Genomic DNA, 15,828 nt, shown 5'->3' with positions numbered 1-15,828 from the left:
GCTTTCTGCTTGGCATCTTAGTATCTTACCTTCCCTGCACAGCTTAGGGGTTGGCAAATAGTGGTGTATAATAATAAAGGAGAGCCAGAACTACACTTGATATACACCACTGTCAGATCATTAAACTTGTGACAAGCTTATATGTAGGGGGAATATTCTGTCTCCATTCTGACAGATAAGGATAAAGGATGGATTTGTAAAAAACTTTAAAACTGTAAAATGAGAATCATCCGCAGTCTATTTAGAGATAGTAAGTACAAACATTTTTGGCCTGAGAACATTTCTAGTCTTTGTCGATTAGCTATGTGTAGTCCTACTTCAATTTCATTTATAACTCTTCTATTTCTCTAATATCTTTTAAAATAAGTATATACAATGCTTTTTTTTAAAAAAAAAAGATATATTTTATTTATTTTGAAAGACAGTTACAGAGAGAGGTACAGGCAGAAAGAGGTCTTCCATCTGCTGGTTCACTCCCCAGATGGCTGCAACAGCCAGAGCTGCACCAATCAGAAGCCGGGAGCTTCTTCCGGGTCTCCCACGTGGGTGCAGAGGCCCAAGTCCTTGGGCCATCTTCTGCTGCTTTCCCAGGCCATAGCAGAGAGCTGGATTGGAAGAGGAGCAGCTGGGACACGAATTGGCACCTATATGGGATGCTGGCGCTTCAGGCCAGGGCTTTAACCTGCTGCGCCACAGTGCCGGCCCCTACAATTTTTTAAAATTTATACTTTAATAGGGTGATAAGATTTCAATAGTCCTAGCATGAAAATCTTCTAAAATGTGTGCAGCTAACATCTTACAGTTAGTATAATGGAAGATTTTTCTCTAAAAAATCCTACATAAATTATGTATTACACTTATTTTAAAGGTTGGTGCAAATGTTTTGATATTTTTTTGTTAAGCATCTTAGTACTGTTTTATTTTTTATAGGCCAAACTGTTTTCAGATAGTGGTTCAGCACTTTAGTGAAGAACATTACATCTTTTACTTTGCGGGAGAAACTCCAGAGCAAGCAGAGGTAAGATAAATGTTTCTTAAACTACTATAAAGTTTACGCTAACCCATGTTTTCTTACTAACTGGAATAGAAAACTGTTGCATTGAAAATAAAGTGATAAAAAGGACCGAAATCTAATCTTTTTTTTTTTATTTTAAAGAATGAGAACTTTCATATGTAAGAAACATTTTTTTCTACTTAAGGTGGTATTTGGGTTAAATAACTACTTTAATATAAATTTCATTTTGGGGCTAATTAATGGCCACTCATTGGTGTAATTACCATAAACTTAGAGACTGTATATATATCAAAGCAATGTTTTGTAATTAAAATTGTTTAACATTCTGTTACTTTATTGGAGCACGAATAAATTGCAGTGTTCTGAGAATAGAAATAGCAGCCTAGGGAAGGTAAGAACTATTCAATTTGGGGAAAAAAAAAAACTGATTGGAAACCAGATATAGTTTTTTAAAATGCTGTGTTATTTCTTTTAGGATTGGATGAAAGGTCTACAGGCATTTTGCAATTTACGGAAAAGTAGTCCAGGGGCATCTAATAAACGTCTTCGTCAGGTGAAATTTCATTTTCTTAATTTGTAATTGTCATACTATGCACTACCACTTTGCTCTTTGTACTTTTTTTTTATTTGAGCTAGTTTGAGCAGCATTTTTGGGGGAGAAATGTTTATCTTCTCACACATTTTAAAGGCACACTACCACTTGCTTCAAAAACAGTAAAATTGTTACTACTTTATAAGAGAGAATGTTTGTTAAATTTTCTGGTTTTTAGTCTTTAATGCCAAGTTCTGAATAAAAATGGACTATACTTCCACTTAAAATAATAATGCCAAACTGGAAACAACAGAGACTATTCTATTGGGTAATTTCCTTCAAAATTTTTTTTTGGTTTGTTTTGCCTATATCTAATGGAACTAAAGGTACTTACTGGAAAGGTCATCTGATTTATAGTACTAATCCTAATAAACTTTTGGCTGTTGGTTTCTGTTTTAATTGCGTTTGAAACCTACCATGTAACTTTTAGGTAATACCCAATCTTATTTGAAACCTTAACATGTCCTATACTTTTCATTTGTGAAAAGTTAAACTAGACTTATTTTTCCTAGGTATATAAAGATGACTTTATAACCTTATTTCTTGGCTTATTTCTGTAGTTATATACTTAGAGTAACCCCTAGATTATTGGAATAAATTAGGCAAATTTCAACATTTGTGGGGTTTTGAGGAAAGTTTAATACAATATGCATATATGACTGAAGTGATTCCTATTCTTCTCACAGAGACTTCCAATAATTGGTGAATTTAACATGTTGTTCTACTGGGAGTGGATAATGGTTAAAATTTGTTTAATTAAATAGTCCCTGTAACCAGAGATCCGGCCCTTCTTCCAAGGATATTTAATTATACCTATAAACAGCAAATATTTTCAAAATATATTATACTGTTTTATAAGCTGGGAGAAACCAGGTTGAATTTTTGGAGAGAACAAGTTGTGTCTTGGATGAAAGTTTAGCCATGAAATTACTTTTGTATCTGTTATCTCCTGAGCTGCTTTTATGTGCCAAGTATTCTCCTAGAGGGTGCACATACCTTGTTTCTGATCCTTGGATCAGTCTGCAGTGTAGACTCTCTACTCACTAGAAGGCTGATTCTTTTGCTGTGGAATTTCCTTTAACAGTGATTGAAATCTTCCAGATAAACATAACATAGCACAGGATTTTGATTCAAGTAGTGATGGTTGTTTACTGAGGAATCCTTTTCTCTATATCATTGTTTTAGGATAGAAAAAGGGACATTTTACTATGTCAGCAAGAATATGTAACAGGAATAACTTGAGAAATAAAATTGCATATTTTAAGTCAGAAAAATTATTTTAAATGACTTTATTGTGTGTCACACAAAAAGGGGGAAAATATAAGCAAAATTCAGATTTCCTGAAAGGAAACCAAGTTATTGGAAGCTTTTGTAGTGATTGCTTTTGAATCTTAATGCATAATTCTTGAAATAAAGGAATAATAACTTTTTTGTCTGTACTTTTATATTTTTTAGGTCAGCAGCCTTGTTTTACATATTGAAGAGGCCCATAAACTCCCAGTAAAACACTTTACTAATCCATACTGTAACATCTATCTGAATAGTGTCCAGGTAGCAAAAACTCATGCGCGGGAAGGGCAAAACCCAGTATGGTCAGAAGAGTTTGTCTTTGAGTAAGTCTTATTTTATCGTGACATTACATAATTTTCTTTTACCACATTGCATTTTCTTTTCTCTTCTGGTTCTCTTTCTGTCTGTGTATGTAAGCTGTTAAAACAGGATAGCAAGTGTAGGTGTTTTATTAACACATAATTCGTTTTCAGTTGTATATGTTTACCTTTATTAGTGATACACTATCCGTGCCCTTGCTTGTTCACCTATTAATACAAATTAGTGTTACTGAAAAGTCCAGAAACATTGACTAGTCCACACATACAAGGTGTTTACTAGGGTTTCTAGGATTTAATTTGAATAAATTATTAATTTAGAAGTTTACAGTTGGTGAGGAAGGTATGTAAGTTGCTTGTCTGTGTTCTTGTTTATGAAATTTAAAAAAAAATGTTGTAAATCTAGTTTTAAATCCAGCACACTTTTTTTTTTTTAAAACATAAATAGGGGACTTAATTAATACCAGAACTATTAAGTACTTCAAGTAGTTTAATACCAGAACATCGAACATTTTGTTAATTCTTTTTCTTTCTTCTTGTTTTAGCGATCTTCCTCCTGACATCAATAGATTTGAAATAACTCTTAGTAATAAAACAAAGAAAAGCAAAGATCCTGATATCTGTAAGTTGATACAGAAATTCTTTCTAAAGTTAAAAGGCATGCTTTAAATAGTTTTAAAGTTTTAAAGGAACTGTATAGCCTTAAGATGGAAATAAAAAAAAAAAAGCACCAACAGTAAAATTTGAGAATTTCTGTTACATTTTAAGTATCTTAGAAAGAAAGACCAAAATGGCTAAACTACAGATACTGTGAACTTCGTCCCTTAAAAATAACTTATGCAGTCTTCCCTCCCCAGTCAATAGGAAGAATAAGAAAATGGTAACTGTGGTCATCTTTCTATCAGGTTTCTTTCCATTCCATCTTTCAAATTTCTATATTTTTTCTACTTTCCTATTTTAGCATAATAAAAAGTAATCTGTTTTAAAAAATTTCTTTAAACTACAGTGTGCTATTTATTGAATTCTGGTAGTCGGGGGCTCCCAATTCTTTCTCTAAGAAGCACACCTCTTCCCAGCCCGCTGCTAAGACAGTTGGCAGTGGGATTTTAGCGGCTCACATCAGGCTGAACTAGGTTAATACCTTCTTAAAACTCAGCTTAGTGAAGGAAGTGATATACATAGACCAGCTACATTAAGCAAGATCAAAGCCTGAATTTTTCTCCATAAGTAATGTTTATTGTATAATTTCGATGCTTGTTTAAATGTTTAGCATTTTTAAAGTCATTTCTCATGACTTTTATGATAAAATCCAACTCTTAAGTAATGACAGAACCAAGACCACACCCTCTGGACTGGTTTTTTCCCCCTCTACCGTTTTCTTAGCTATCCTTCCAGATCTTGCTACAAGTCATCTCAAGGGTTACCAATTTGGAATGGATTTCTAGCCGTCTAGGCTGAATTAGATACTATTCTTCTGTACTGCAAGAGCATTAACCACTGGTGCAGCACTCAGCACCCTATACTAGCACACAGCTGGTAATCAGTAAATGAAGTAGCAACTCGCTATCCAACTTCTGATATTCTTAATGTTCCTCTAAAAGAAAGGATTGACACTATAGAGACTGTGAGCATCAGGAAAATGTACTTGTGTGACTAAGTAAAATGTTTTCTTCTTAGTAAGCATTTGTTTTTCTTTCAAAGTATTTATGCGTTGCCAGTTAAGCCGGTTACAGAAGGGGCATGCCACCGATGAATGGTTTTTGCTCAGCTCCCATATACCGTTAAAAGGTATTGAACCAGGATCCTTGCGTGTTCGAGCACGATATTCTATGGAAAAAATCATGCCAGAGGAAGAGTACAGTGAATTTAAAGAGGTATTAAGTATTTACTGGTCTAATCACTTTTGGTGGAGTATTTTTAACAGGAATATTTTAGTTAATACAAGATCTATTAAGTTAAATATTGTAATTTCATAGCTTAGTGGTATACTGATACCCAGAGGAGGTTAAAAATATTTTGGTCTTAAGGACTAGAAATATGTACACTTCAAGCTCATTCTATTTATTTTCAATTTTATTGGTTTGTTTTCATTTAATGTGAAAGGCAGAGACAAACAGGGATCTTCCATCTGCTGGTCCACTTCCCAAATTCCCACAGTAGTCATTGCTGGGCTAGGCCAAAGCTGGAAACTCCATATGGGTCCCTGCGTGTGGCTGGCAGGGACCCAAGTACGTGAGCCATCGTCTGCTTCCTCCCAGGGTGCATGTTAGCAGCAAGCTGGATTGGAAGTAGAGAAATCAGGATAGAAAGCAGCCATCTGGACATGGGATGCAGGCATCCCAAAGAATGACTTGATTGTGATGCCAAATGTATGGCCTTATTTTTAATAAATTATTCATTGCAACGTATTTCCAAGTGTAAGATTAGGAAAACATATTTCGTGTTTCTGTGAGAATGGTAAATGCTATAAGTACTTTTAAGTAGTCTTTCTGGTGTCATTTGTAGCTTATACTGCAAAAGGAGCTTCATGTAGTCTATGCGTTATCACATGTGTGTGGACAAGACCGAACACTACTGGCTAGCATCTTGCTGAGGATTTTTCTTCATGAAAAGCTTGAATCATTGTTGTTATGTACACTAAATGACAGAGAAATAAGCATGGAAGGTATAGTATTGATGTGTTAGTATGATACTTTTAAAATTAGTTACATTTCATTATCAAGCCTACATGGATTTTCTTTGAATATATTAAAATTAGATCACAATGCAAAATAAGTTATTCAAGATAACTTAAATCAGATAGCTGTGTTTCATGCCAATCAGTTAATTTGTACTGGAGTTTTTTATTTTTTGAAATTAAAAATTGCAGTTGGGATATCATTTCTGATTCTTATTTTGGTTAGTAAGGAACTGGTATTTTTTTTTAATTTGACAAAGTTAGAGACAGAGAGAAAGGTCTTCCTTCCTTTGGTTCACCCCCTCAAATGGCTGCTTCAGCCAGTGCTGTGCCGATCTGAAGCCAGGGGACAGATGCTTCTTCCTTGTCTCCCATGCGGGTGCAGGGGCCCAAGCACATGGGCCATCCTTCACTGCCTTCCCAGGCCACAGCAGAGAGCTGGACTGGAAGAGGAGCAACCAGGACTAGAACCGGCGCCCATATGGGATGCCGACACTGTAGGCAGAGGATTAATCAAGTGAGCCATGGTGTTGGCCCCAGAGCTGGTATTTCTAATATAGGTTTTAGCCATGACAGATTAGTATTGGAAACCATAAAATGTGATTTCTCTGCCTAGACCAGTGGCCCATGAGGCTTAATTATTATTAGTTTGGTTCCATTTTTTTTTTTTTACTAATTCATTGTAAAGGAGGTTTTATTAGCTGTTTTATTTATGGCTTCTGCAGACAGTCCCTAGGTTACTAGACACAAAATACTTTTAATAGCTTACACATATGCCAGAATAATCCATTTATCCCCAGCACTTTGATTCAGGAAAAGTCCTCATGTGTAGGATCTCCAAAAAAAAAAATTAGAGTATAGAATTATTTTCTCTTATTCATGAAAAATGTAAAAATAGCATAGGTGTCAAGGATTAGATAAAACAGTGGTGCCTATTTTATACTGAGATTGTTTCTACTAACATTATTTATGCCTTATTAAAAATTTGTTGAAAAAGAGTACCCATATTTTAGGCCAGTTAACTGACTACTGAAATTATCTTTTTGGCAATTAAGTCAGATTTTTTGAGGACTGGGATCAGTGAGCAAGCAATCAAGCTCGTTTCACTTTATTATTAACTGGCTAACTGTTCATTATGAACATGTTAATACCCTTTGCTGTTATGATCAAATCAAGCAATCCATATGAAAGTCTTAAGAGTTTAATATAAATACAAGATGTCTTTATAATCAGTACTTCAGTGCCGCAGGTAAAAAGTACATTTGAATGACTGTTGAGGGAAAATGAATTTTATTTAATTATCTATCAGTGTGGCCACATGAATGGAGCCCTTTGCAAATAATCCTGTAATATAAATATTTGTATAGATGAAGCCACTACCCTGTTTCGAGCTACAACACTTGCAAGCACCTTGATGGAGCAGTACATGAAAGCCACAGCTACACAGTTTGTTCATCATGCTTTGAAAGACTCTATTTTAAAAATAATGGAAAGTAAGCAGTCTTGTGAGGTAAGAACATAGTGTTTTAAGCATTTCTGGGAAAAGCATATTTCAGTAGGCAATACTTCATATAGTTAGTTAAAGGAAAATAGTGACTTTTTAAATTTATTCATCAGAATAGTTGCATCTTCTGTAAATGTGCTTATAAAACTTTTTGGCCAAGCAAGCGTCTTAAAAACACATACTTTATCTTGGGATTAGAAAACCTACAGCTGTACCAGAAACTAAATATTCTGTCATTTCTCTTAGTAATGATCCTTGTTCACAAAGTGTGCAAAATGTAAACACAAGGGCTTCTGCTGTAAGGCTATGCGGTGCTCCCGAGCACTCGTCCTAGAAGGGTTTTTTGGGGAAAGTGAGCGAAACTGTGAGATTTTCCACAGGAGCAAATCAAAGGATCTTTTTAGGATTATTAAGGCTTCATTGTAAATTCATAATAAGCCATTAAGACAGAGTGGAATTGTACTTATATTCTGTCATTTTGATGGTAGAACTATAACAGAAGATAGTAAATGAGTTTATTAAATCTGATGCATACTTTTTTTGACAGGCAGAGTGTATAGTAAGAGAGAGAGAGAGAGAGAGAAAAAGGTCTTCCTTTATGCCGTTGGTTCACCCTCCAATGGCTGCTGCGGCCAGCGCACCGCACTGATCCGAAGCCAGGAGCCAGGAGCCAGGTGCTTCTCCTGGTCTCCCATGGGGTGCAGGGCCCAAGGACTTGGGCCATCCTCCACTGCTTTCCAGGGCCATAGCACAGAGCTGGCCTGGAAGATAGAATCCAGCGCCCCGACCGGGACTAGAACCTGGGGTGCGGGCGCTGCAAGGTGGAGGATTAGCCTGTTGAGCCGTGGTGCCGGCCTTAATGCAAACTTTTTAAAGTAAGGAATTACTTTTGATTATGTACACTGGGAACTGTCAAATGCTAATTCTTTAAAATTGTCAGTTCTTACTAATAAAGTGAGGATTATTTGATATTGGAAAATAGAGATAAATGTAGAGTTGGCCTAAGTAAGAAGGTTGACACAGTCTGTATGGAGTCTCTGTTCTTTGGAAGGAGGCTAGGGCATTCATATATACTACCTGGATGTTAATGCCTCTTAGGTTTCTGGGGTTACTGGAAAAGCTTTGAGAAAGGTTCATAATTCTGTCTAAGGTATTTGGTATTTTTATTAGTTACTAAGTTAAGTCTGAATCAGTTAAGTTTTTCACTTAAGTCATTTTCTTCCCTTCAAATAAATAGAATTAAATAATCACTGCTTATAAGTTGGAACGAATGGTAAAAACCCCTGTAGGAGTTTCATAGAGTAAAGTACTTTAAAATTGTTATTTATACAAAGAAAAAAATACTGATACATGTTGAAAACTGGAAGTTCAAAGAACCTTGACAATTACAACTGCTTGTTTGCCTTGATTCATTTGTATTATCACTGCCAAAATGCATTTATATTGATTTATTCCTTTTCTTAGTTAAGTCCATCAAAGTTAGAAAAAAATGAAGATGTGAACACTAATTTAGCACATCTATTGAACATACTTTCAGAGCTTGTGGAGAAAATATTCATGGCTTCAGAAATACTTCCACCGTAAGTGGTGAAATTTTCATTTGACAAAAAATTCTGTATCCATGTTTTGAAAAAGTCCTATTTCTGAAATATGTGAGAACTTTTCTGTGTTAATGCTTTTTAATCTTTACATGGTGAATTAAGTTTTAAGAAAAGCAGTGACTTAAACCAGACAGACCAGCCTATGCGGTTTATATTGTAGCCTAGGGAATGAATAAAGAGGCTTATAGAGATCACAGAAAACATGTTTACTCTGTATTTGAATTCTTACTCAAGTGTACATCAGATTATCAATATCTGCTTGAAGGCCTCCAGTGTTAGTGAACAGACTTGATCAGGTAGATAAAATCTTTTCCTTCACAACTTGTTCCATGTTAGTTTCTGTGTATCTTTTCTAGAAGTTGGACAAAAATGGTAAAAGTTCTCACAAAGTAAGTGTCAAGGAGATAGTTTTGATAATGCTAATCTACTGGGCTAAGTTTACCTTACTTCTTGGTAAATAATGTCTCTCCTTACTTTTGGCAAAATACTTTAGAAGTGGCCATTTGGATTAAAGTGTTAAATTATGTAAATCAAGCTTTGGCTGCCATGAGATCAGAATTTTTATTTGCTTTCCTTTTTGAGATGATTGTGTTATTTTGGCAGGACACTGAGATATATTTATGGGTGTTTACAGAAATCTGTTCAGCACAAGTGGCCTACCAATACTACCATGAGAACAAGAGTTGTTAGGTAAGGCTTATCAATTCATTTGTTCTATCACTGCATATAGTGTGCACCAGTATGAGTCAAAGAAATTAACTGAAAATTCCAAGGGTAACAATACAAAATCAAAGCCTTTTAATGTCAAAGTCCTGTTGAGGGGCCATCTAACTCAGAAAATATTAACTGCCTTTTTCAAAGTTATTAGGAGACATTTAGCTACTTTTACATTTTATACAGAACTGAATACTTGTCAGTTAAGTATTACTGAATGAGGTTAAAAGCTAAATACAAAATCTGTAGCTTACTTCATGTAGTACCCTCTGTATACGCAGTATGCGTGATTGATTTCATATTAAAAAGGAAGAACACTGAGTCACTTAGGCATTAATTTGTTTGAAACAAGACCTGTAACTGGTTAATCTCCCATCAGAGCCTCTAGTTCTGAAACTGTGCTTCAGTATGTTCACTGTGCAATTATTACAAACTGCTTTGGCAACTCATGGAATTTATAAAAAGACTTTATTATTATTCTTATTCTAACTTACTCTTCCAATAAGGAAGCAGACCTGAAGAGGTTAAATAATTTGTCTAAGATTATATATAGGGAAAGTCAGTGGCTGAAGCAGAGCTAAAGGAGACCTTCTGAAACTCAATCCAATATCCATAACATTGTTGCAGGCTTTTGTTAAGCATACCCTAACCAGTTGAAGATAAGTGGAAGCATAGTGCAAAAGTATCAGAGAATGTAACTGTTTTCTAATGATTTATTATATGGAATATATACTGCATGTTACCTGAAAAAACCTAGAGGAAACCACTAAAGATGCCAGTATGTACCATGAGTTTTGAAAATGTGTGTTAATCTTGCCTCTTGCCTCCAACCTATATTTTGTCAAGGGGCTTCTAAAATCTTAGCAGGTAAAAATCTCCTGGTTAATTATGATATAAATATTTAAGAAGTGTAGACTTGGTATTTCTTGGCTTTCATGATGATTGGGGGGAATAGAAAACAATTATAAGCATAGTGTTTCAGCGCAGTTAAATCTGCAGGATAACATACTTAAGTATCAAAATGTTTAAAGAATTATGTGATTGTCATGCATATAAATGCTATTTAAAAAGTAACATACTCAGTTTCTACAATTTTAAAATATGTGCCACTTGGCTAACATTTTATAAGCAAATACGGAGAATTTGGGCTACCGAATCAGAAGAAAGACTAACAATTATGTTAGACTCTAGAAGGAATTTTATAAAGTATGGTGGAATAATACTTCACATGGAGTAAATCAAAGGTTGATTTTTGGAATTTTACTCAGTTATATGCCTATAAAAAGTTTATTTGTCCTCCTGTAGTATTCCAGAAATTCTTAAGGTTCCTAAGGATGCCACTTCCCTAAATATAGAATGTAATACTAGCCTGAAATAACTAATTAGGTTAAAAGAGTAATATGAAAAGCAGTATATATTCTTAAAACAGGATCCTTTGGCTTGTTAAAGCTTTCTATGTGTGAGCTTCCTTACATGAGTTCACAGTAAAGTTCATGCTTCTATGAGTATTAAAAATTCCATTTTCATGTAATAGATGTAGCTTTCTAAAACTTTTTTTTACTTGGTATTCAGTGGTTTTGTGTTCCTGCGGCTCATCTGTCCTGCGATTCTGAATCCTCGGATGTTTAATATCATCTCAGGTAATCTTTACAGGTTTTGATTATTCATCTTAAATAACATGAAATTGCTTCTTTTAATCACTTTTTAAATGTATTGCAAATGATCAAATTCTAAGACTTGGGTTTAAGGCATTCTAAAGTACCCTTCCCTTTTCTTCCTCCTTCATTATTAGCTTTGTTTAGTCTGAAACCTGACCTGGCAAGATTCAACGCATTCCATTTTTTATCTACCTCTTTGTATCCAAAAATCTTAGGATGATGTTTTAAGAGTTTGTAACTTGGCTTTTCAAGGTGGGAATTAGCCCATGCCAAACTACTCAAGCTGGAGCTTCTTGAAGATCAAAATAAAATTCCATCTACAGGTTCAGGAGTGTTATGTGTGTATTTATATAGAAAAGGTGCCCCTGCTACTCCCAGTAGAGGTTTTTGGTCACCATTTATGTGATGTTCATTGGCCATTTTAAACTCCAGTAAACATGATGTGGTATGTTTGTGACTTTGAATACAGTGATGAGTTTTTACTTTACTATTTACAGCAGCTTGAACCAACAGTATTTTTTAATATCTTTTATTGCTACTTAACTGATGAAATGCTTGAACCTGTTAGTTTAGTGCCTTAAGACAGTATAATCCAAAATCGGGCAGCCAGGTCATTTTTACTAGTATGTATTATCTTGACTAGACTTCAGAACCTGTATTTAATAGCCACAATACTTTGCATTTATATCCTATCTACATTATGTAAATGTTTATTAAATTGCATGTGTTTCTCCTCCACAAAAAGTAAAGGTGTCAAAATTCTCTTTGTTCTTAAGCTTTGAAGTAAATCTGAGTGGGTTGAAATTTAGCTCTGTGAGCTGTCCTAGGAGGTAGAAAGCTATGGAATGACAGTCTTTTTTTAGCATAAAGCTTTGAGGCATTCTGAAATACCACCAGTTTTTAGAGGACCCTTTTCATAAAGCTAAAGTACTAATAAATGTATTGAGGTTTTCACTTGTAGCTCAGATTTTTCTCAAAAACTTATGAGTTACTGAATTACTAATAGCAGTAACTGGTAAATACATAATGGTTTATTTGGAAGTGCCTTTGCAGTCTGTGTCAGTAGCTGTGGCCAATTCTCCTACAGATTCACCATCTCCTATTGCTGCAAGAACACTGATATTAGTGGCCAAGTCTGTGCAGAATTTAGCAAATCTTGTGGAATTTGGAGCTAAGGTAAAAACATCTTGATACTTTAAGCTATATTTCTATATTACAGTTTGATTCATAAATAATTTTACAACAATGTATACCTTAAAGATTATCTCTTTCACTTGTTATGTTTTAATATTTGGACTTTCTATTTTTAATAAATGAACTTAAAAGCTATCATTTTTAGCCAACAGAGAAGATTATATTCTCCGTTTTAAATATAAAGACCAATGAGCAAGATTTAAAATGTATCAAAGTTAATTTTATTTCACTGTAAACATTAAATTTTATTCGGGAGCAATCACTGTTAAGTGATCACATTATCAAGCATAATGTGGTAGACACCTTAGTTCATCCTTCTAGCAAGCCTAGTACTGGCAACAGAGAAGACCAAATCATCTCCACCTTCTACTAAGTGGGTGGGGTCTTTGTCTTCATCCCACCTCATATATGAGGAAGATAACCTGAAGGGCCACAGGAAGCCAGTTGCTTCCTTAAAGTCCTTTACAACAGTGTCTCTCATGATCAAATCCGACATGAAGATGCCGAGTATCACCTGTGAAGGCAGTCCACTTCTTGCTGATTTTGCCATACCCACACTTGCAAATCAGTTCATTTACTGACCTTAAAAGATATAGGTATCACCATGCACTATACGGTTCCATCTCCTCAGCCTGTGTGAAAGGGGTTCTAATAATACCCACATGTGATCGCAACATTTAAGATTGAACAATTGTTGATTTTATGGTTGAGATCATACTGTCACTGCTTACCATACCTAGAAATGACTGTTTCGTAGGTTTGCAGTAAAATAGCTAATTAAGTTCATATTTTAAACTTTTGCAATTGCCTATTGAGGCCCTTATGTCATGGACTTTTGAGTTGCATTAGTATTCCTATTTTATAGCCCATTTCAGTAGGCTTAGGATTTCTAGTATAATGAGAAGCTTACTTGTATGATTTGGCTTTAGAATTTATCTGAATCTCGTGGCAGGTTATGAATTATGTGTATTTGTTTTGAGGTCTTATCACACTATATTTTCATTCCTTATAACCTTTGCTGTATTCTAACCTATGGCTTGGGCCCATTTGTCTTGGTGCTGGGCAAGTAATAGCTTTTCCATTATTTTTGAATGAATGTGTCTGCCAGAGTCTGTTGTGAGCCAGCATTTCTCATTCTTTGATTAAAAATAATCGAGTTCCTCAGTGTAGCTGCCTGCTTATACCAGAACATAACTTAGTGCATGATTAAGTTAATTCTTGTGACCATGGGCTCTGCTGATGGACATCAGATTCATGAAAATCCTTGCCATGTGTACAGTTCTCACTAGAGAGTGTGTGTTTCCTAAGTGTAAACTTCTCTTCTTCTAGGAGCCATATATGGAAGGTGTCAATCCATTCATCAAAAGCAACAAACACCGCATGATCATGTTTTTAGATGAACTCGGGGTAGGTATATAATTGTCGAAAAATGTGAGACCTATTTAGAAAGACTTTACACACACAACTGAAAATCCTATTTGTCTGCCTTCTTAGAGAAATACCTTATTATTATGGCTTTTGGACTACATCAGTCATGTGTTTCTGCTTGGCCTTACACGATCTTTCAAGCTATGTCTCTACTGTGATATGCTGTTGCCTATTAGCACCTTTAACTTTGCTGCTGCTTTCTGGGATTTGAAACAACACGGATGATCCACAAATGCAAACAGGTTACATAATGCTAGTGGAGAATGAGTAGCCTTGTGGCTGTTCCAAAGTATGTGCACTTGGTGTTATGCTACATTCAATGTGAATATTTATGGCTCTCTTATAATTTCTGATTGAACCCTATCATTACACTGGCAGCCAACTGATAAGGATTCTGTAGAAAAGATTGAAGCACTGAGTGATTTGATTTCCTAGTAAATTTTCTTAAATATTAACAATTCAGTATACAAATAGAGAAACCAGCAAGGGTAGGAGAACTTAAGTCAGCTGCGGGCAGCAGTTTGAGCCAAGCCTTGAGAAGCTGGCTCCCTCCTTGGGGGAGACCTGAATGCAGTTCTGGGTTCAGCCCTGGCTGTTGCAGCCATTTGGAGAGTAAACCAGTCTATTGCATGCATAGCTCCATACTTACAACAATTTAGAAATTAAGAGGCAAATGATATTAGTGATTCCTAGCAAAATAGCTACTCAGTGACTAGAAAAGATCATAAGTTTTATATATTTTTAGATTCATGCTTAGCTCGTCTATCACACACACCCCCTCCGCCCCGTTACTCTTCTATTACTCCAACAGTAGAGTTTACAGATCTGAAACTTTGGTCAGCCCCAAGCCTGAATAAAACAGCTTTCTCCTGTCCCCAAGTGTGTGCTGCTACAGTTAGCTTACTTTGTAAACTGTCTGAAAGCAAACACTGTAGTATTTACATCTAACCCTTTAGTCATTCTATTCTAGTTGTTTTACAAAAAATGCATATTGTCACCATTAGGGAGTGAAAGGATTGGGAATTATACAAAATTACTGGTAAACTTGTAAGTTATTTCGTAAAACTAATCCAAAGATAGCTCATTTCCAGATAGCAATTATTTTAAATGTAGTCCACAGCTAATTACAAAGCTGTCATGGCGTTCCTGCTTTTATGCTAAATGCTGTACTCTTAATATAGAGCAAGAATTTTAAGCCTAGTAGCATTTCATCCAGTTTAGCAGTTATTATTTGTTACGTTAAAACTGTAAAGGTCTTCACACAAGAGACTAAATGCAGTCTTATGATTCCCTTAAAGAACGTACCTGAACTTCCAGACACTACAGAGCATTCTAGAACTGATCTTTCCCGTGATCTAGCAGCATTGCACGAGATTTGTGTGGCTCACTCCGATGAACTGCGAACACTCAGCAATGAGCGTGGTGCACAGCAGGTAGGGGGTTGCCTTTATTCACAATGTTTCATGAACACTTAAGAGTGTCAGCACCACACTCCCTAAGGTAACCGTTGATAAGAATCTGACTCAGAAGATCACAAAGATGATACTGCACACATCTTGCTCTGGAGTCTAAAACATTAGCTCTAGTGGACAAGAGTAGTGCGTTCATGCACGTGTACAATAGAGGATATTTTTTTCTTCCATTCTGGCCAGATCCTGTATGTGAGAGATAGACAAAATGACTTTGAGAATCTCTTTGAAAGTTGATATATTTCTAACTCCATGTCTAGAATAAAATCTTAGTGAATACTATCATTGCACTGGCGGCCAACTGGCAAGGATTCTTCTGTAGAAGAGGTTAAAAGCACTGAGTGATTCTAAAATCCTCAGTTTTTTTCC

The 15,828-nt window shown here is 35.4% G+C and overlaps 1 protein-coding gene across 1 annotated transcript in view; it reads left to right on the top strand.

Moving 5' to 3' along the window:
- RASA1 (RAS p21 protein activator 1) overlaps positions 1-15,828 on the top strand; it is a 93,562-nt gene that overhangs the window by 76,364 nt on the left and 1,370 nt on the right. The window contains exons 12-24 of the mRNA XM_062212438.1: positions 931-1,018; positions 1,491-1,568; positions 3,063-3,220; positions 3,760-3,836; positions 4,916-5,088; positions 5,720-5,879; positions 7,259-7,401; positions 8,860-8,975; positions 9,600-9,686; positions 11,283-11,350; positions 12,456-12,544; positions 13,892-13,969; positions 15,289-15,423. Coding sequence (XP_062068422.1) covers positions 931-1,018; positions 1,491-1,568; positions 3,063-3,220; positions 3,760-3,836; positions 4,916-5,088; positions 5,720-5,879; positions 7,259-7,401; positions 8,860-8,975; positions 9,600-9,686; positions 11,283-11,350; positions 12,456-12,544; positions 13,892-13,969; positions 15,289-15,423 — 1,450 coding nt within the window. The remainder of the gene's footprint in view (positions 1-930; positions 1,019-1,490; positions 1,569-3,062; positions 3,221-3,759; positions 3,837-4,915; positions 5,089-5,719; positions 5,880-7,258; positions 7,402-8,859; positions 8,976-9,599; positions 9,687-11,282; positions 11,351-12,455; positions 12,545-13,891; positions 13,970-15,288; positions 15,424-15,828) is intronic.

This window comes from Lepus europaeus, chromosome 15 (assembly GCF_033115175.1).
Source record: "Lepus europaeus isolate LE1 chromosome 15, mLepTim1.pri, whole genome shotgun sequence".
NCBI classification, from domain to species: domain Eukaryota; kingdom Metazoa; phylum Chordata; class Mammalia; order Lagomorpha; family Leporidae; genus Lepus; species Lepus europaeus.
Note: the sequence above shows the minus strand (reverse complement) of the source record. Positions and strands in the feature narration are given on the sequence as shown.